The sequence below is a fragment of the Hemitrygon akajei genome, chromosome 16 (assembly GCF_048418815.1).
Source record: "Hemitrygon akajei chromosome 16, sHemAka1.3, whole genome shotgun sequence".
Classification (NCBI taxonomy): domain Eukaryota; kingdom Metazoa; phylum Chordata; class Chondrichthyes; order Myliobatiformes; family Dasyatidae; genus Hemitrygon; species Hemitrygon akajei.
Window position 1 is genome coordinate 33,963,793 of NC_133139.1, and position 20,667 is coordinate 33,984,459.

The following is a 20,667-nucleotide window of genomic DNA, read 5'->3' on the forward strand; positions in this document are numbered from 1 at the left end:
CAATGGATATTGAACCCATGAGCACTAACACTAACTCATTTTTTTTCTGTTTTTGCCCTATTTTTAATTTAACTACTTAATATACATACATATACTTAAAGTAATTGATTTATTTTTATCTATATTTATCATGTGTTGCATTGTACTGCTGCTGCTAAGTTAACAAATTCCATGACGTATGCCAGTGATTTTAAACCTGATTTGGATTCATTTAGTACAGTGATGAGTCACAGATTTCCATGAATTGATGGGATATTGCAGTGTTCTGAGGAGCCCTAACAACCTCCTGGGATCTTTTCCCTCTCTATGCTTGGTAATCTCCAGGTGTGATACAGTTCAGAGTGACTATTTCTGATGGCTAGTGCCAGGTATACTGTGTTTGCCCAAACTCTATCATCAGGACCTAACCAATGCAGTTGCTGAATTGGGACAGGACACAAGTGTTGTCAATATATTTGGAGGACTCTGCAGGGACAGCATTTATGTTGACTCTCCAGTGGGTTGAGATGGCTGTTGGAGGTAATCCACGACTCAGATGCAAGGAGGGGCCATCAGTGCTGCCTGGTGGACCACCTGCTTTGTCCCCCAGTGTTTGGTCTTGTTTTCCAGCACCGCTTTCCTTACACAGTGAGGTACCTGGAGTTAGTGGGGAGCAGCAGACACAGCCAAAGGAAACCTCAAAGTATTCACCACTCTCTTAATTCACAAGCTACCCCCAGCCCTCCCGCTCCCACCCACAATTACGCACCCACCCTCTTCCCACGATGACTAGAAACCCGGCCGACCACTAGACAGGTTGAGAAGGAGGAATTTCTCTGACTCAGGGATTCCTCAAACTGATATCGGAAAGAAGGTGGTGGACAATATTGGATGGGGGTGGGGAGGGTTAAGGGGTTGGGGTGTAAAATCGCAGGAGAAACTGGACTCAGGAGGCAACAATGGAATTTGAGCTGCTGGGTGATTTATGCACGAACGGTGTTTCCCTCTCACGTCGGGGACCCCTGAGGGGAGGAGAAGCTTCAGTCTCCGTCCCTCCCTTTCTCGATCCCCCCCATCTTGTTCCTCTCCACCCCCGCCCGACGTCGCTCAGCAAAGCAGAGCCAGCGCACTTCTCTGGGTCCCGGTTTGCTCCCCGGGAATCAATGCAGCACGACAACAAACCGCCTTAACCCAAGCCTACCGCCGCAGAATGGCAGCCTTCCCAATGGCTGTATGGCGTGCGGACTCCCCCTTTAATCCCACCCACCCGCATCCCGGCTTCTCAGTCCCCAGCTCTCCGGGATCACATACACACTCTCTCATCCCTCGCCTTGCTTCTACCAGTTCTCAATTCACTGCATGAATCTAAGTGCCTTCTCCAATTTTTTTTTCAATTTTGTCAACTTAGTTAATCTTTAAAACACTTGTTTTTGTATCGCTTTCCCCCTGTGCGTTACTGTCTTTCCCTTTGTCTGTCTCGCCCCCCCCTCTTTCTCTCACTCTCTCTCTGCCCCCCCCCCCCCATTCATTCCTCGTCCTCCAAAGCCATCAGTGACCGCATAACTTTAAAGCTCGCTCGCTCGCTCGCAGCAGGTTTGAAGCCCGGACTCAATCCCCACTGATCAGCCAATGACAATCTCAAGCCGCGGCACTGGTCTGGGTGTGAGCCGGAGCTTGCCCACTCCGTCCGCCTCCTTCACCGCCTCGCCCGGGGACCGGACATGGAGACCAGGGACAGACTGTGGCCTCTGCTCGGGGTCCTGAATGCCTTCCTGAGCCTCTGCCACCCTCACCCCGAACCCTGCCACATCCTTAGCCGGATCGGACACACGGTGCGCCTGGGAACCGTCTTGCCCACTCCACGGAAGGCTGAGCTTCAACAGGCGCTGGTGGAAGCTGCGGACTCGGCGCTCAGGGGGAACCTGCTGCCCTATAACCTGAGCCTGGAGATGGTCCACAGCCAGGCGTGGCAGCCCGATCCCCAGTCGCTCCTGCAGTCCATCTGCCAGTCGGTGGTGGTCCGGGGAGTCGCGGCTGTACTGGCGTTCCCACAGTCCACGGAACAACTTACTCAGATGGACTTCTTATCTTCTTTCCTAGACATCCCGTTCATTAGTATAATGGAGCAAGGAGAGGCGCTAAGGACCGGGGTAAGTGGCGAGAAGTTGCCCAACTTCACGCGCACACTTTGCTTCCTAATCGACCGGGTGGAAATATCTAAGTTATATTGTGTTAAGAAGTGCAACTTCCAGTTGAGGTTACAGAGGGCAGGGTGGGGAGCAAACTGGTTTCGATAGCGTTGATGAGGCTTTCCCAGTCGAGCCTGTACCAGTTTTGTGCAAAAACAAGCTCGCGCGTCGCACTCCTCCATCGCCCGGGAAATCGTGACATTTCACACAGCTTTCTTTTGAAATACCTTTGTTCAGTTCACTCACCAACCCATGTACTCGCCGTGCATAAATGTTTCCTTTAGTGTGAAAGTATGTTAGAAGATAACGTATCGGGGTCGTCTGCCCTGGACATCGAGTTCTGTTGAACTCCCGAGGCTCGCTCGCTGAGTTTAATTCAGACCTTTCCAGAAGACATTGTCTCATTTCGGTTTGCAAATAGAATTACAAGTAATTAACTTTGGGTAATTATATCTTAAACAACGAGTGATTTAAACGTGAGAGCCCAATTCCACCTACGCGTTTACTGTAAATCAGTCCGTGGTCTGGTTAGACTGGAACCTACTACATGTGTGGGTGCGGGGTGTGAGGAGCAAACAGCACGTATTAGTTTTAAGTAAATGAAACAGTTTCATATTGGCTGGTATAATAGATGGTTTCGCTGATACATTTTAAACCAGTAGTGGATTTAAGGTAACACAGTATTGGTTAAAATGAAAACTGCGTTTGTTGATCTGTTTACCTGAGCATTGGAGATGTAATTGAATTTTTGAAATATTTTCCTTACCTTTAAAATGACTTACTCCATCGCTTAACCAATGTTCCAGTAATTTTATTAGTAACCAAAGTAATCCGACAAGACTCTTCGTAAGGCTACGAGAGGCGAGGGGATTTATATATGGAGATATGTTCACAATTCTGGTCTGGATTCCCGATGCTCCGTAATTGATAGAGAGAAAACTAGATTGACGTCCCCAGCAAAGGGTATTGCGGTATATCACTTAACCCGATGGGGATGGAGAGAGAAGGGAGGACCTCAATCTCATGCGGCTACTTTGCGATCCAAGCGAAAAGCCCCCGTTGTTATTGGCCGCGCAGGAATGTTCGGAGAGATTTCACACTCCGTATGTTTGTTACTGTTGCTTCACATAACTTTTGACCTAATTTTTTAATATGCAGCACCTCCCTTCGACAAATTCAGTGGTCAATTGTACAGTCCAACGTGTATTATATCGGGAAAGCATTGAATTTATTGAAAGGCCTGTAAGAGTTTGATTTCAGACAGGGTGACAGTAGCCACCAGATTTGCTGCCACTGTTCATTCCCTGGTCTTGAGTATTATGCTGTAAAAAGTGACTGAGTGAGCTTCACGTATGAATCAACTAACTCTCTAGACTGGAATAATAGAATAGTGGTGGGGATTAGTTCAATCGTCTGCAAAAGATGGAGCCTACACACCACGGCATCTCCGGATATCTGAAGCCCCAGTCACCCCCACTGAGTGGAAGTTCAAACACCAATCCATGGCATAAAAAAGGTTGGGAACCCCTGCCCTAGAGCCACTTGCCCACCCAGAAAGCACAGGACATGAACGCTATTAAACTCACTTGCTGGGATGGCTACACTTGAAGACGGCTCACTACTACCTTGAGGGCCATCAGAAATGACTCAGATCCTGAAAGTAAAATTTTAGAAACTAGATCCCAAAGGTATTTAGCTAGGGGACTAAGTTTCTCAAGTTTCTCTGCCTCTTTCCCTGAGTGTCAGTAGCCTTTTTTGACTAGGGACATCATAGATAATCCAGATCTTTTTTCCTCAGAAAAGCTAATTTCCCAGCAGGTGTCCTCATCTTAATTGTGGGAATCCCAATGTATTTTATACCTCCTACCCATCTCCAGCACGGTGAAATTTGGTTAGCAGCTTCGAATCCATGAATGGATAGCTTTTCATTAAAATAGTAGCATCAATAAACGTCACTAGAGTGAGCTTTGATTAACCAAGTAGTAATCATGCTAGTTGGTACCACATGGAATTAACTAGATTTCTTTTAGGCGATAAAATATTGCAGCAGTAACATGGCACAGTGTGAGTGATAAATGACTGTGTGTTTAGGTATTTTATACTTCAGTATTTCACATGCTAATTATTAAAATGCCCTTTGGCTAGGTTCCTGGTGCAGTCCTGGGGAAATGCCAGACAGTGTCATCATTGCAGTTGTGTAAAATGGAGCGGAACTATAACTCACACTGCAATCACTCCATGCACTGGTCAACTCTATTTGGTTTTATTTCTGTACTGCTCCATTCAGATGCAATGTGACTTAATAAACCATCCTGTGATCATGGGCAATGGCCATCAGCTAATACCTTCTCATCGGGGCTCTGGCAGTGCATGCATTCAAAACTATCGTTTATTTTCATACGTGGATTTGATCTAGCAGCATTCCTGGTTTCTGGGGTGATCCTAGAGGACTGGAAAACCAGGAGTGACCCATTACTAGGAGCACGACATAAAACATTGTTTGGACATTAAGACTAACTCCTGTCACTGACAAAATGCAGCAATTCATTTTAAAATAATAGCAGGGCATTCAGAAAATAACAAGATTGTCATGCGTAGTTAACATAGAATTATCAAAGGGAAATCAAGAGTACCTGGACAATGTTATTTCATCTATTTATAGTGATCTTGATCCCCTCTTACACAAAACAACTTCTACTGGGGAACATTTAGTAGCAATGAATAAGATTAGCGAGCACTGAAGCCAGTTGTAATCTTTTCACTACTAGCCTAGCTGGGAACAGCAAATGGCATGAATAAACCTGCTCACTCTGGTCCTGATTGATTCTGTGTAATACTGATTAAACCTGGCTCTGAATGTTTCTGTGAAGCTTTCAATGGCTTTGTGGCAAAGATTAAAATCACCTTAAAGAGTGCCCATGCCTGATCAATTGATCATCAATTCTAGTTTCTGTATGCTCAGCAAAATTTGATATTTTATTAGATTCTCATTTATTATGTTGTCCCTTATGAAGATTGTTAACTGTGGCTAACAGCAGCCAGCTGTTGTATATTGACCTATGTAAACATTCACTTTGGCAGGCTCTGTGCCACTGCAAACCAGCTGGTAAATGAACAATTTCAGATCCATCTTCAGAGGCACAGGAGACTACAGATGCTGGGATAAAAAAAATGTATCACCTGCAATCTGACTCACTGATTTCTTCAAACAGCTTGTGTTAAATTTTAGATTAAGTCCGTATTGGGTTTGGCTTATCAGACATGGTGCTGGTGCACTGTCAGAAAAAAACAGGAAGAAGTAGTTTGGCCAGGATTCCCAATCCCATTTACTATCTAATAGCGCCTACTGGAAATGAGAGCCAACATAATTGGTTGAGCGTAGGGTGAATATTCAGGACAGTGAGCAGCAGGGCACGGAGGAGTGTGGTAGAACAAAGGGATCTGTGAATACAGGTCCATAATTCTTTGAAAGTGGTGTCACGGGCAGATAGGGTCTTAGAGAAAGCTTTTGGCACATTGGCCTTTACAAATCAAAGTATTGAGTACAGAAGATAGTATGGTATGTTGAAGTTGTATAAGACATTGGTGAGGCCTAATTTGGAGTATTGTGAGCAGTTTTGGTCAACTACCAACAGGAAAGATGCAAATAAGGCTGAAAGAGTACAGAGAAAATCTACAAGGATGTTGCGGGGTCTGGATGACCCGAGTTATAAGGAGAGATTGAATAGGTTAGGACTTTATTCATTAGAATGTAGAAGGTTGAGAGGAGATTTAACAGAGGTGTACAAAATTATGAAGGGTATGGATAGGGTAAATACAATCAGGATTTTTCCCACTGAGGGGCTACAACTGGAGGTCATGGGTTAAAGGTGAAAGGTGAAGGTTTTAAGGGGAACATGAGGGGAAATTTCTTCACTCAGAGTTGTGAGAGTGGAACGAGCTGCCAGCACATGGTGCGTGCGAGCTCAATTTCAACATTTAAGAGAAGTTTGGATAGGTATGTAGATGGTAGGGGTATGGAGGGCTATGGTCCCAGTGCAGGTGGATGGGAGTAGGCAGTTTAAGTAGTTTGGCACAGACTAGATGGGCTGAAAGGCCTGTTTCTGTGCTGTACTTTTCTGTGACTCTAAGATTAAACAGAAGTGAGACCCATCACATTCTCTAAAATTGAAACTGATGGCTAACAAATCTTTTCTGAACGATTGTGTAATTGTATCTATGATGTCAAAAGCCTTATTATTAATGCTGAGAGAAGAACCTCAGATGGGAAATCAGGAAATCAAATGCCATGCTGATAAAGTCAAAGGATTACACCCGGTGCAGAATAGGCCATTTGGCTCAACCAGTCCATGCCAGTTTTATGCTCCTGTTTATGCACCTCCCGAATTTCCTTAACTACATCTAACGATATGATCCTCTATTCTTTTCTGCCTCATTTTTTGTCCAGTGTTCTCGTGTGCGTGTGCGTGTGCGTGTGCGTGTGTGTGTGCGCGCGCGCGCCCTGAACTCCTGGTGGGGTTGTCGGGGCTCCATCATGACAAGATCTTTGCACCGACGTGTCTTGGGCATCTGAGTTGCTCCCAGGCACGGACGGAGAGCGTGCAAGGGAGCCGGCCGGATTTGAACTCGAGTCCAGCGCTGATGCCACTACGCCACCAGCCGGTGTATATGTACTACTTGCTTCGACCACCTTGTGTCCAAATTTAAATCTTTCTTTGGTGAAAGAATTATTTTTGTGGCTGTGATAAATGAATAAAAGAGCCTTGAAGTACAACACAGCAATCAATAAAACTGTTTATTAATGTTTTCATTGGATTTTCTATCCAAATGTCAATTTGCTTGACAGGCTAATTGGGACATTCCTCAAAGCAAGGCTACATCTGTGAAGGAGGTGTGAGCGTTTGGGGATGGGTTGGGGGGGAGGATAATGCTGTAAAGAGTGAAGGAAAGAGTATCATGATCTGAAAGGGAGATATGAGGCACTGGAGTCAGCAAGATTGCGGTGTGTGAATCTGATTATGACAGCGTTATGTATGTTGAGGGATGTCATTTAATTTCTCGAGGCTGGCCAAATTTTTCATTTTGGGAGCAGAGCTGTAAATTTTAATGCCTGGTGGATCATCTGCCTCTGAATCAGAATCAAGCTTATTATCACTGACTTATATGATGTAAAATTTCTTGTTTTGTAGTTGCAGTACAGTGCAAAGACATACAAATTACTATAAATCTCAACATAAATATTGCAAAAGAAAAATGAATAACAATGTAGTGTTTATGGGTTCACGTGGAAGGAAAGAAGCTGTTTGCAAATCACTGAGTAGGTCTTCAGGTTCCTGTACCATCTCCCTTGAGGTCAGTAATGAGAAAGATCACGCCCTATATGGTGAGAGTCCTTAGTTCTGGATGCCATCTTTTTGAGGCATTGCCTCTTGAAGATATTCTTGATGGTGGAGATGGCTGTGCCCATGATAGAGCTGGCTGAATGTACCTCTGCAAAGTTTTGTGATGCTCTGTACCAGGCTGTGATGCAACCATTGAGAATGCCCTCCGTCATACATTTCAGAAATTTCCAGAGTCTTTGGGGATATACCAGATCTCTTTAAACTGCTGAGCTGCTGGCATGCCTTCTTCATGATTGCATCAATGCAGGGTCCAAGATAGACACTCTGAGAAGCTGACACTCAGGAACTTGAAGCTGCTCACCCTTTCTATCACTGACTCCTCAGTGAGGGGTGCTGTGTGCTCTCCCAACTTCCCCCTCCTGAAGTCCACACTCAGTACTTTGGCCTTGCTGACACTGAGAACTCCAGTTGGAACATCCCCCATCTTTACTTACCAAAAGCTACGTTTGACCCATTTTTCCCTTCTCCCTGGGGTACTCGCCCGGTGTTTCCTGAAATGTATCTGTTCAGTTCACTGCTGCTGAAATTAATTCCACATTGTCACCATTCTCCAGGGACAGAAGTTAATTTTATTCAAGGCTCAGACAAAGCAATCAAAGTAGTCCGAAATATAATAAAGCCACTAAGAAATGGAAGTACCCAATCCCCTAAAGAGATTTCCCTCAATAATACACTCTCCAGAGCAGGCTGATCAGAATCAGAATGAGATTTAATATCACCAACATATGTCATGAAACTTGTTAGCTTTGCGGCAGCAGTACAATGAAATACATGAAATAAATAAGGAGCTAGTGCTTTGTCAATGTTAATGGTGAATAAACTCTTCTCAGGCTTCCAGCCGAGTACAGGTATCAATTTTAACCAACGTTTCAATAACAAACTCTGCCATCTTATTCAGGGATTATGCCAGAGCATGTCAAGTCCGGCAGTACTTATACTCCTGCCATCCGTCCCTCCTGATTGGTTAGTGCTCATCCAATCAAGTTTCCGCTGTCCCATTTTGTTTACAATCAAATTCCAGTGCTTCAACAGAGACCTTCATCTTTGTTAAATTCTTTTCTCCTAGTTTTATTTCAATGACTTTCTTCACTGGGTGCTCCCAAAAGCCATTGGTGTGGCACAGTAGTTTTGTAGATCAATCTTATGGCCATTGTGAATGCAGTGTTCTGCTACTGTTGATTACCGCTGAAGACGAAGATCTTGCTCTAAGTAGGAACTGGAATTTGATTATAAACAAGGTGGGACAGCAGAAACCTGATTGGATGAGAGGAACCAATCAGGAAGGACAGACAAGGGGGGTATAAGTACCACCAAATTAGACATGCTCTGGTATCATCCCTGATGAAGATGATAGAGTTTATCTTCGAAATGTTGGTTAAAATTTATACCTGTACCCGACTGGAAGCCAAAGAAGAGTTTATTCATGATAAATATATTTTTAAATGAATTACGGTATATATATATAAATAAGTAGAACAGAAACAGAAGTTAAAAAAAAGTAGACGTAGTGTTCATGGGTTCAATGTCCATTTTGAAATTGGATGGCAGATTGCCTGCACCCCTGTTCTTTTTTTAAAAAAAGAGATAAAACCTTCTTTTGCCTGGTGTTTCTCATGATGTTAGATGTTCCAAAGCTCCTTATAGCAAATGAAGTACTTTTGAAGGGTAGAAGATTTTGGCACAGAAAGACACATAAATACTAAAGCAAATATCCGTTCAAACATTAGAACCAGATTTGTTTTGTATTAGCCCTATGCAATTTAAATGAGTTCCAAATCAAATAAAATTAAATATTAAAATGACATTAGTTCACTTTGCCTGATAGTCTACTCTTTCCTAAAAAGTTTCTTCCTTCTTGTATAGATAACCCAAGTTTATGTTTAAAGAATATTTTAAAGATTTTAAACATAAACTGTTTTTCCTCCTCTCTGAAGATTGGCACATCTTAAAAATGCCATTGTTAGATGGATGTTACTTTGGATTATTGTGTTTGTTGAATGTATGACTTCAAATCAGGCCGGGATTCATGCAATGCCCTTTATGGTTCAACTGTGGCTCGCATGAAGAATGGTTATTTGAATGGGGTGCCAGAAGAAGTGAAGCACAAGGGAGAATAAGTCATCCGGAGAAGAGGGAAACATATTTTGGTAACAAATCTGATCAATTAAAGTATATAAAATCAACTTTCATTATACATTTAAAAATATTGTGGTCTTGGAGAGGACTGTGTTTATCTGATGATGTCACATCTGAGGGAATTTATGTCCTTGTCACCAGCCTCTGACTATCAGACCAGATGTTGTATTTGTTAGAATTCTGTAGCACTGATTGCTTGAACTAAGTGCAAAAGCAAATAATCCAAGCAACGTGTAAAGTGTATTTTCTTCCACCCTTTCCCTGCCTCGTCTTTCTAATTCAGAGACTATAATTTGCCCAACTAAGATCGATACAGACATCATAATGTGTGTGGTTATCTGGGGTTCGGACAGAAGGTTCATTCCCATCCATCACTTTCTGTACGTAATAAAAGAAATTAAATGTCATGGATGTTGTTTTTGAGTTAGACGACTGGTTTATGTATGTGAAATTAGGAGAAAGAGAATTTATGTCCTTGGTCTAGACTAGTTTACTACATGTTTCCGCAGCAGGATTTCATTGTTAGATTGTTAAAATGTACAAAATAAGTTAAAGCATTTACTTTGACACTCAGTGTCCACTTTATAAGTGTCCACCTGTACACCTGTTCATTAGTACAAATATCTAATCAGCCAATCATGTGCTAGCAACTCAACGCATAGAAGTATGCTGACATGGCCAGTTCAGTTCAAATATCAGAGTGGAGAAGAAGTGTGATCTAAGTGAATTTGACCGTGGAATGATAGTTGGTGTCAGGTGGGATGGTTAGAGCATCTCAGAAACCGCTAATCTCCTGGGATTTTCATGCACAACAGACTCTAGAGCATTCAGAGAATGGTGTGAAAAACAAAAACATCCAGGGGTTGGCAGCTCTGTGGGTGAAAATGCTTTGTTACTGAGAGAGGGCAGAGGAGAGTGGGCAGACTGGTTCAAGCTGACAGGGAAGTGACAGGAATCAAATAACCACGTGTTACAACAGAGGTGTGCAGAAGAGCATCTCTGGACACGCAACATGTCCAACCTTGAAGTGGATGGGCTACAGCATCAGAAGACCACGAGCATACACTCAGTGGCCACTTTATTTGGTACAGGAGGCACATGACAAAGTGGCCATGGAGTGTATTTCCAGCTATCAGATTTTCTTTCCTTGAATGGTCCCAATTTATAATTACATTTAGATGCCTAAAATTGTATAATTGAATGTTATTTTCCTTTAAGCTTCTCATTTTATAGGCCAGTGTCACTTTTCAATTCTACTTATTCCGATGGACGTGTGGTAGCTTAGTAAAGGGCAGGGGGCCGTGATTTTAGCTTCCTTGTCTATTAGATATGTGCTCCATGAGATTCTATCATCAGGCCAAACTCCACAGAGCAGGCACCGACATTTGCATAAGATTGTAAGACCAGAAGATATAGGACCATGCTCTTCAAGTCTACTCTGTCATTTAATCAGAACTGATCTGTTTATTTTCAGCCCTACTTTTTAACCCCCTCCCTTCACCCCTTTGCCAATCAAGAAGCAGATCAGTCTCTGCCTCATATGCACCCAATGATATGCTTCCACAGCCCCCTGTAGAAATAAATTCCACAGATTCACTGCCCTCTGGCTGAAAAAAGTTCCTTCTCACCTCAGTTTTAAGAGTATGGTCATTTATACTGAGGCTGTGTCCTTGGATCATAGGCTCCGACACTGATGGAAGCATTCTATCCAGGTCTTTCTGTATTTGGTAGGTTTCAATGAGATCCACCTTATCCTTCTGAATTCCATCACCTTCTCCTCAGATATTAATCCTTTCATTCCAGTATCATTCCTGTGAACCTCCTCTGGACACTCCCCAGGCCCAAACTTGCTCCCATTGTTATGATTTGACCATTACCTTATAAAGCCTTATCCTTTCTTTTATATTCTAATCCTCTCAAAATAAATGTTAACTTTACATTTTCCTTCTTTACTACTGACTCTACCTGCAAACTAGCCTTAAGGAAATCTTGAATGAGGACTCTCCAGTCACTTTGCCCCTCCAATTCTGAATTTACTCCTCATTTGGAAAATCACCTAACGCGACACTTTCCTATGCTATATTCTATCTGCCCATTCTTTGCCTTCTTCCCCAACCTGTCCATGTCCCTCTCCAAACCCCCTGGCTCCCTCCACAACACTACTTCCCCTTGTCCTATCTTTGCATTGTCTGCAGACTTGGCCAGAATACCAACAGTTTCTTCATCCAGATCATTAATATATATAAAGTGAAAAGCTGTGGTCCCAACACTAACCCTGCGGAACTCCACTAGGGAATTCCCATGGAGGGGTTTGTGCAGCATCTTCTCAAAGGCCTTTTGAGCTCTCTGACAATCCAAGCAAATAACATTTATTGTGTCTCCATTGTCTAATGCTGCTAGTTACCTCTTTAAAGAATTCTAACACATTTGTCAGGCAACATCTCCCTTTACTGAAACCATACTGACATTATCCTATTTTATCATGTACTTTGAAGCACTTCAAAATTTCATCCTTTAATAATGGGCTCTAAAACCTTACCAATCACTGAGTTCAGGTTAACTGGCATATAGTTTCCTGTCTTTTGTCTCCTTTCCTTCATAAACAGGGGTCTCACTTCTGTAGTCTTCCAGTCCTCTGGGACTCTTCTTGACTCCAGTGATTCTTGGAAAATTATGAAGGAGCTTGATGCGTAATACAGCTCTTTTCCCATTAGATTAATTACCTTCATCTAAGATTTCTCATGTCTGGGAACTATTCAGTGTGCATAGGGGTAAATCTGGAGCTAAACTATCTCACCTTATCAACACTACCAGTGTAGAGCAGTGCCAAGAATATCCATACCTGGGTAGCTAGTAGCTGACCTACAAATTAATGCATTAATCAAACAATCTGATTTCTTTAATGAGCCAAACTGGCTGGTGAGAATCCAATATAATTTTGTACATAGTGACGTGGCTAGTTTAGATATTGGATAGCTGAGAATGACACATAGGATGACTAGGTTCAGATTTCCATTGTTAACCTTCTTTTCTTGAAGCCATCTCAATGTAAGAGATAAAAAAGATAACGATCATCTCTACTATATTCTACTTCTTTATTAGTTAATTATCTGGATTGAGGATGACTTACTTCCATTCCAGGTTTTTGGTTTCTAAGGTAGTAAATGAGGCCAATGTGTGAACTGCAGACATTTAAACACATGGGGCAGGATGGGTGGTTGGTAGTTTGTGAGGTGGCCTGCTTTTCCTAGCCATCTGGTGCATGGATTCAAAGTTCTCAGTCATTTTGAATGCTTCTTCTGCACCTAGAGCAATTGTAGTCTAGGGACCTCCAAGCTCAATGGCGAGGTTACATTTCTGCAAAAGTCTTTGCGTGCACCCTTGAGTCTTTTCCTCTGTATGCCTGCTAGTCTCTTCCCATGGCAGGACTTCCTTCTTAGAGAGTTTGATATTGAGGATGAAAGTACACAGCCTGAGCAAAATAACTAACTGTAACTAGGGTCTTGCTATTGGGAATGTTGGCCTATGACACTGATATTGTGCTGCTAATTTTTCCAGTGAATATGGAGTATCTTACAGAGGCTGTGGTGCTACCTTGAAGTGACTGCTGCAAGTAGTGCAGGTCTCAGAAATATATGGGATCAGGCGGAGGGGAGGGAGCATCTCTTCTGATCAGTACGCTATAAGCTTTGTGCCGAGTTTGAGGTCTTGTTCTTTCCTCGAGGCACCAAAGGTTGTACTGTTGCATTGAAACAAGTGGTGAATTTCATTGTCGATGTTTCCCTGTGCCCTGAAGAAACTCCTCACTCTTCAGGGTCTCACCATGAATTGTGGCAGTGTGATGCAGCAGAAGTAGGTTAGTTGACGACTTTTATCTTGTTGATGGCCTCTTGTGCATGAGTCAGTGATGAACTGGAGCTTTGCCTCTGAAGGCGTGAAACTACAAATATCGGCTGCTCATTGCAGCTTGGCAGCCAAGGCTCAATGACGTTGGTTCTGGAGTAAAGCTGCAGTATAGTGTTCTCCATTAGGTCTGACGATGGTTGTACTATCATGGCTGGTGTTTCTCCCAGCACTCCACTCTTGGAGTTATCACACAGTGAAGATGGTGCCTACTCTGTCTGTAGATCGGGGATCCCAACCTTTTTTTATGCCATGGACCAATACCATTAAGCAAGGGTTGGGTACTCCTGCTCTAGATGGACACAATTCAGATCTTTAGCTACTGGGAGAAGGTGGTTGAGGAGAACTCTGGTGTTGGTAGATCACAGAGACTTACTTCTGGAGTTACCATAATATCTGGAGTAGGCATCTCTGAAGTTCTCCTACAAATCTTCCACTTCCCAGACGTGGAGAGTACAATTGTGGATTTGTGACTGAAGTTCTTTGCTGTGAATTTTACAATTTCAGGGGCAACGCCATCCTTGTGTAACAACCATCTTGTTTTGTCGGAAAAATTGTCAACACCCTTGGTGCATCTGCACACCAGCAATCAGAGCAAGGAATCACAAAGACATCCAAGGACCTTTGGCTCATATGGGAGACTGAGGAAATGATACACAGGAGCTACAGGGAGGTAATCACCCCTAGGTTGGAGGAGGCAGGTAACTGGGCGACTGTCAGGAGATGAAAGGGAAATGGGCATCTAGTGCAGAAGACCCGTGTGGCGGTTCCCCTCAATAATATGTATACCACTTTGGATACTGTCGAGGGGGATGACCTACCGGGGGTGGGGGGGGGGGGGGGGGAGGTGGAGATGTAGCGACCAGCTCTCTGGCACTGAGTCTGGTCCTGTGGCTCAGAAAGGAATGGAAGTGAAGAGGACTGCTGTGGTGATAGGAGATTCCATAGTCAGAGGAATAGAGACTAGATCTGTGGGCATGATAGAGACACACGGATAGTATGTTGTCTCCAAATTGCCAGGGTCAGGGATGTCTTGGATCGGGTCCATGACATTCTAAAGAGGGAGGGTAAGCAGCCAGAAGTCTTGGTACATATTGGCACCGATGATGTAGGTAGGAAAGGTGAGGAAGTTCTGAAGAGAGATTTTATGGAGTTAGGTAGAAAGATGAAAAATAGGACCTCCAGGGTAGAAATCTCTGGTTTGTTGGCTGTGCTTTCTTGCGAGGGCAAGAATAGGATGATTTGGCAACTAGTGCAGGGGCAGGGTTTCAGGTTTATGGACCATTGGGATCTCTTCTGGAGAAGGTAGGATCTGTACAAAAGGGATGGGTCACACCCGAACACGAGGGGTATGAAAGTCCTTGCAGGCAGATTTGCTGGAGCTGTTCAGGAGGGTTTAAACTAATTTGACAGGGGGTTGGGTTCCGGAGTGGTAGTGCTGAGGATGAGGTAGTGGTTTACAAACTGAGGCAGTGTGTAGTGAGACTGCTAACTAGGAGAGGCTGATGAACGGGCGAGGTTGCAGTCAACAGGATGGTTGCAATGTAAAATGCAGACAAAATCATAAAGGGTGAATACAGGAGTGAAGGTGTTATATTTGAATGCGTGCAGTATATGGAATAAGGTAAATGAACATAGCGCAGTTACAGATTAGCTTGTATGACATTGCGGGCATCACTGAATCGTGGCTGAAAGAAGTTTATAGCCGGAAGCTTAACGTCCAAGGATACACATTGTATTGAAAGGACAGGAAGGTAGGCAGAGGGGGAGGAATGGCTCTGTTGGTAAAACAATTAAATCAAGTCATTAGAAAGAGGTGACACAAGGTCAGAAGGTATAGAATCGTTGTGGGTAGACCTAAGAAACTGCAAGGGTAAAGAGACCCTGGTGGGAGTTATATACAGATCTCCAAACAGTAGTAGTTGTGGTCTACAAATTACAATGGGAGATAGAAAATGCATGCCAAAAGGGCAATGTTACGATAGTCATGGGGGGTTTCAATATGCAGGTAGATTGGGGAAATCAGGTTGCTGATTTTTCAGAATGTCCATGAGGTGGCTTTTTAGAGCAGCTCATGGTTGAGCCGACTAGGGGATCAGCTAATCTGGATTAGGTGTTGAGCAATGAAGTGGAATTGATTAAAGAATCTTTATTTTCTTTTTTTTAATTGATTTTAAAAAAAGAATAGATACAAATCAGAGGAGAAGTTATATCAAATACATAATGCAATAAACATACAAAACAATCAAAGGGATGTATACTGTCAAAGTCATGTAAATGTTATATTGGACTATTATATATAAAGAACCACAACTCCTCTTGGCAATTCATACAAAAGAAAAGACTGGAAAGTTTTTTATAATTAAGAGAAAAAAACCCGATTAAACTAACCTAAAACAAAAAAAAGAGGACTGGGTAGTCCATTTGAGGATAAAATTACAAAAGAAAAAAGAAAACATCCTTCTGGTCAGATCTGAAACTTCACGGAGAGAGAAATAAAAATATATTTAAAAAATATTTTACCTAAAAAGAAATAGAAAAAAATTAGATCATATGAAAATATTGAATAAAAGGTTGCCAGGTTTGCTCAAATTTAAAAGATGTATCGAACGTCTGACTTCTAATTTTCTCCAAGCTTAAACAAGACATAATGGAGGAGAGCCAAAAAACAAAAACAGAAGGTGGATTAGAAACTTTCCAGTATAACAAAATAGCTCTCCTGGCCAATAAAGTTGAAAAGGCTATCACATGTTGAGCGGAAGCAGGAACACTTCCTGCTTTCTTTGGAATAATCCCAAAGATTGCCATAAGTGAATTAGGTTTTAAGTCCACACCTATGACTTTTGATAACATTCTAGAAACATCTCTCCAAAAGTTATTTAACTTTGTAGAGGACCAAAACATATGAGTTAGGGTGGCCACTTCAGCGTTACATCTATCACTGGTGGGATTTATATTAGAAAAAATACGCGCTAGTTTATCTTTTGACTTAAAGAATCTTAATGTAAGGGAACCCTTAGGGTCCAGTGATCATAATATGATAGAATTCACCCTGCAACTTGAGAAGGAGAAGCTAAAATTAGATGTATCAGTATCGTAGTGGAGTAAAGGGAATTACAGAGGATTGAGAGAGAAGCTGCCTAAAATTGATTGGAAGGGAACACTAGCAGGGATAATAGCAGAACAGCAATGGCTGGAATTTCTGGGAGCAATTCAGAAGATGCAGGACGAGATGGGCTACTACCCAAGGTCCTGAAAGAGGTGACTGCAGAGATTGTAGAGATTGATCTTTCAAGAATCAATTGATTCTGGCATAGTTCTCGAGGAATGCAAATTCACAAATGTCACTCCAAGAAGAGAGGGAGGCAGAAGAAAGGAAACTATAGGCCAGGTAGTCTGGCCTTAGTCATTGCAAAGATGATGGAGTTGATTGTTATGGATGTGGTTTTGGGATAATTGGAGGCTCATGATAAAATAGGCCATAGTCAGCATGGTTTCCTTAAGGGAAAATCTTGCCTGACAAATCTATGTCAAATCTAAATTTCTGTTATACGTCAATGACTTGAATGATGGAATTGATGGCTTTGAGGCCATTTTTGAAGACAATAAGAAGGTAAGGGGAGGGTTAGGTAGTTTTGAGGGAGCACAGTGGCTACAGAAAGATTTAGGCAGATTAGGAGAATTGGCACAGAAGTGGCTGATGAATACAGGTGTTGGGAAGGGTGTGGTCATACACTTCTGTAGAAGAAATAAAAGCGTCAAATATTTTCTCAATGGAGAAACAATTCAAAAGTCTGAGGTGCAAAGGGTCTTGGGAGTCCTTGTGCAGAATTCCCTAAAGGCTAATTTGCAGGTTGAGTCTGTGGTGAGGAAGGCAAATGCAATGTTTACATTCATTTCAAGAGGACTAGTCAAGGATGTAATGTTGAGGCTTTATAAAATACTGGTGAGGCCTCACTTAGAGTTTTGTGAGCAATTTTGGGCCCCTTATTTAAGAAAGGATGAGCTTATGTTGGAGAAGGTTTAAAGGAGATTCACAAAAATGATTCTTGGATTGAAAAGCTTATTGTATAAGGAGTGTATGATGGCTCTAGGTCTCTAGTCACTGGATTTCAGAAAAATGAGGGGTGACCGCATAGAAACCTATCAAATGTTGAAGGGTCTCAATAGAGTGGATGTGGAGAGGATGTTTCCTCTGGTGGGGAAGTCTAAGCCCAGAGGACACAGCTTCAGAAGAGAGGAAAGTCCATTTAGAATGGAGATGAGGAGGAATTTCTTTAGCCAGAGAGTGCCTGAAGCAGCTAAGGAGGCCAGGTCTGTGGGTATTTTTAAGGTAGAGGGAGGAGATTGGTGCTGAGAGGGACAGATACCAACGAATGTTAGACTGAAAACTGCCTAATCTGCGGCAACATCTTCATCAGCCTCGCTACAAAACATCAGTGTTAATAGAAACACTGCCACAAGGAAGTCAATGTTGGAGTTATCACGGGTCCCACCAAGGGAGCTCTTCTCTGCCAATGCCTCACAGATAATTTGTTAACCCCTAGCCTGCAGGAGGCATAAAGCAATAACAGTTATAGGCTGGAACTGCCATAAGTCCATCACTATTAGGACCTGTGAAGAGACTCTGGTCTTTTCTACCAAGAACAGCCAACTAGGAGGTTGAAGACTAATTCATCACAAACAGAAGCTCCATTTTTCCTTATGGAAAAGAAAAGCCCACAGTAACCTGAAGGCAGAAATCCAACTGTAGGCCTATGACCTAAAGAACACTTGGTGGATAGAGAGAACACAGAAGGCATGTAAATTACTGACAGATATGACATCTGCTGGTTCTTCAGCAGTTAAATCCATCTACATCACAAACACACAAGGGCCCACCTCAATGAATGCCATAAAGTAGACGAGTTAATCAGGGATGGAGATTTAACAAATGCCAACTGCAAGGTTTACTTCAGTGACCTCAACTACTGTCCAGGTCTGCTTTACAGACACTCTTGACTAACAGGATGCCAAAAAGACCATATTCAATTATTCTGTTAAAGTGTAATAAACCATCTGTCAGCTTGTAGAGTGTAGATAGCCCCAAGGGCAGTCTAATGAAGAAGATGATTAATTGTTGGTTATGTGGTGCAGAAGTATTAAGATGGATAGTAATAAGACTGAGACAGTATACAGTCAGCAAAGGTAAATGTGTGGGTTTTAGAAGCAAAACAATATAAAGCAAGCAACACGCACAAAATGCTGGTGGAACACAGCAGGCCAGGCAGCATCTATAGGGAGAAGCGCTGTCAACGTTTCGGGCCAAGACCCTTCGTGGGGACTAACTGAAAGGAAAGATAGTAAGAGATTTGAAAGTAGGAGAGGAAGGGGAAAATGCAAAATGATAGGAGAAGACAGGAGGGGGTGGGGTGAAGCTGAGAGCCAGATAGGTGATTGGCAAAAGGGATACAGAGCTAGAGAAGGGAAAGGATCATGGGACGGGAGGCCTAGGGAGAAAGAAACGGGGAGGGGAGCACCAGAGGGAGATGGAGAACAGGCAAAGTGATGGGCAGAAAGAGAGAAAAAAAGGAGGGGGGAGAAAAGCTAAATATATCAGGGATGGGGTAAGAAGGGGAGGAGGGGCATTAACGGAAGTTAGAGATGTAAGAAGGGGAGGAGGGGCATTAACGGAAGTTAGAGATGTTCTCTAACTTCTGTTAATGCCCCTCCTCCCCTTCTTACCCCATCCCTGATATATTTAGCTTTTCTCCCCCCTCCTTTTTTTCTCTCTTTCTGCCCATCACTCTTTGCCTGTTCTCCATCTCCCTCTGGTGCTCCCCTCCCCGTTTCTTTCTCCCTAGGCCTCCCGTCCCATGATCGTTTCCCTTCTCTAGCTCTGTATCCCTTTTGCCAATCACCTTTCTGGCTCTCAGCTTCACCCCACCCCCTCCGGTCTCCTATCATTTTGCATTTTCCCCTCCCCCTCCTACTTTCAAATCTCTTACTATCTATCCTTTCAGTTCTGATGAAGGGTCTCGGCCCGAAATGTCGACAGCTCTTCTCCCTGTAGATGCTGCCTGACCTGCTGTGTTCCACCAGCATTTTGTGTGTGTTGCTTGAATTTCCAGCATCTGCAGATTTCCTCGTGTTTGCACAATATAAAGCAAGGCACTTTTCTGGATCAATTTACATATATGATAGGGAGCTGTGGGATATTACATATAAACTCAAAAAGTTTTTGGAAAGCATTGTATAATTGGATTTCAGAGAGATCTACTTAGTGAAAAGCAAATGCGTATGCGTTTTTGGGCAGACTTGAAGGATCGACTAGATGACCTTTTGCATGTGGATTAGGTGTGTAAACTGTAGGGTAGGTTGAAAATAGGTGATTTGAAAAGATTTAGAATAAAACCCCCCACAGAAAATAGTCTATTTATCCAAAGTGTTTTAGACTCTGCATTAGCTTCTTCACACCCATCTTCATCTGACAATAGTATCTCCTTCCATTCCTTCTCCCTCAGGATCTTATCCCAACTTTCCCAGAAATGAAACGTAGAACATAAAGCAGTTCAGCACAGCATTAGGCCTATAATGTTGGGCTGACCTTTTTAGCTACTCCAGTATCAATGTAATGTTTCCCTCTTGCATAGCCCTCTATTTTTTTTCATCCATGTGCCTACCTAAGAGACCCCTAAATGTCCCTAATGTGTCTGCCTCTACCACCACCCCTGGCAGCGTATTCCATGCATCCATCACTCTCTGTGAGATTAAAAAAAACTACCTCTGCCATCTCCTATACTGTATAAAAAATGCCATGAACCTCAACTATTCCACACAAGAAACAAATTCTATTTTTTGTTGTTAGTCGTAGAGAACCACAGCAAAGAAGTATGCCATTTGGCCCATCTAATCCATTCTACCTAGCCCCATTGACCTGCAACTGGTCTAGAGCCCTCCATACCCTTTCCACCTATGTACTTAACTAAACTATTCTTAAATGTTGAAATCGAACCACTTTCATTGGTAGCTTGTTCCACATTCCTTGAGTGAAGAAGTTTTCCCTCATGTTCCCCCTA

General features: G+C 42.8%; 1 protein-coding gene across 1 annotated transcript in view; it reads left to right on the forward strand.

Moving 5' to 3' along the window:
* The first annotated feature begins 1,559 nt into the window (after positions 1-1,559).
* grin3bb (glutamate receptor, ionotropic, N-methyl-D-aspartate 3Bb) overlaps positions 1,560-20,667 on the forward strand; it is a 94,388-nt gene continuing 75,280 nt past the window's right edge. Inside the window, exon 1 of the mRNA XM_073068668.1 lies at positions 1,560-2,129. Within this exon, the coding sequence (XP_072924769.1) occupies positions 1,701-2,129 (429 nt within the window). The 5' untranslated portion in view covers positions 1,560-1,700. The remainder of the gene's footprint in view (positions 2,130-20,667) is intronic.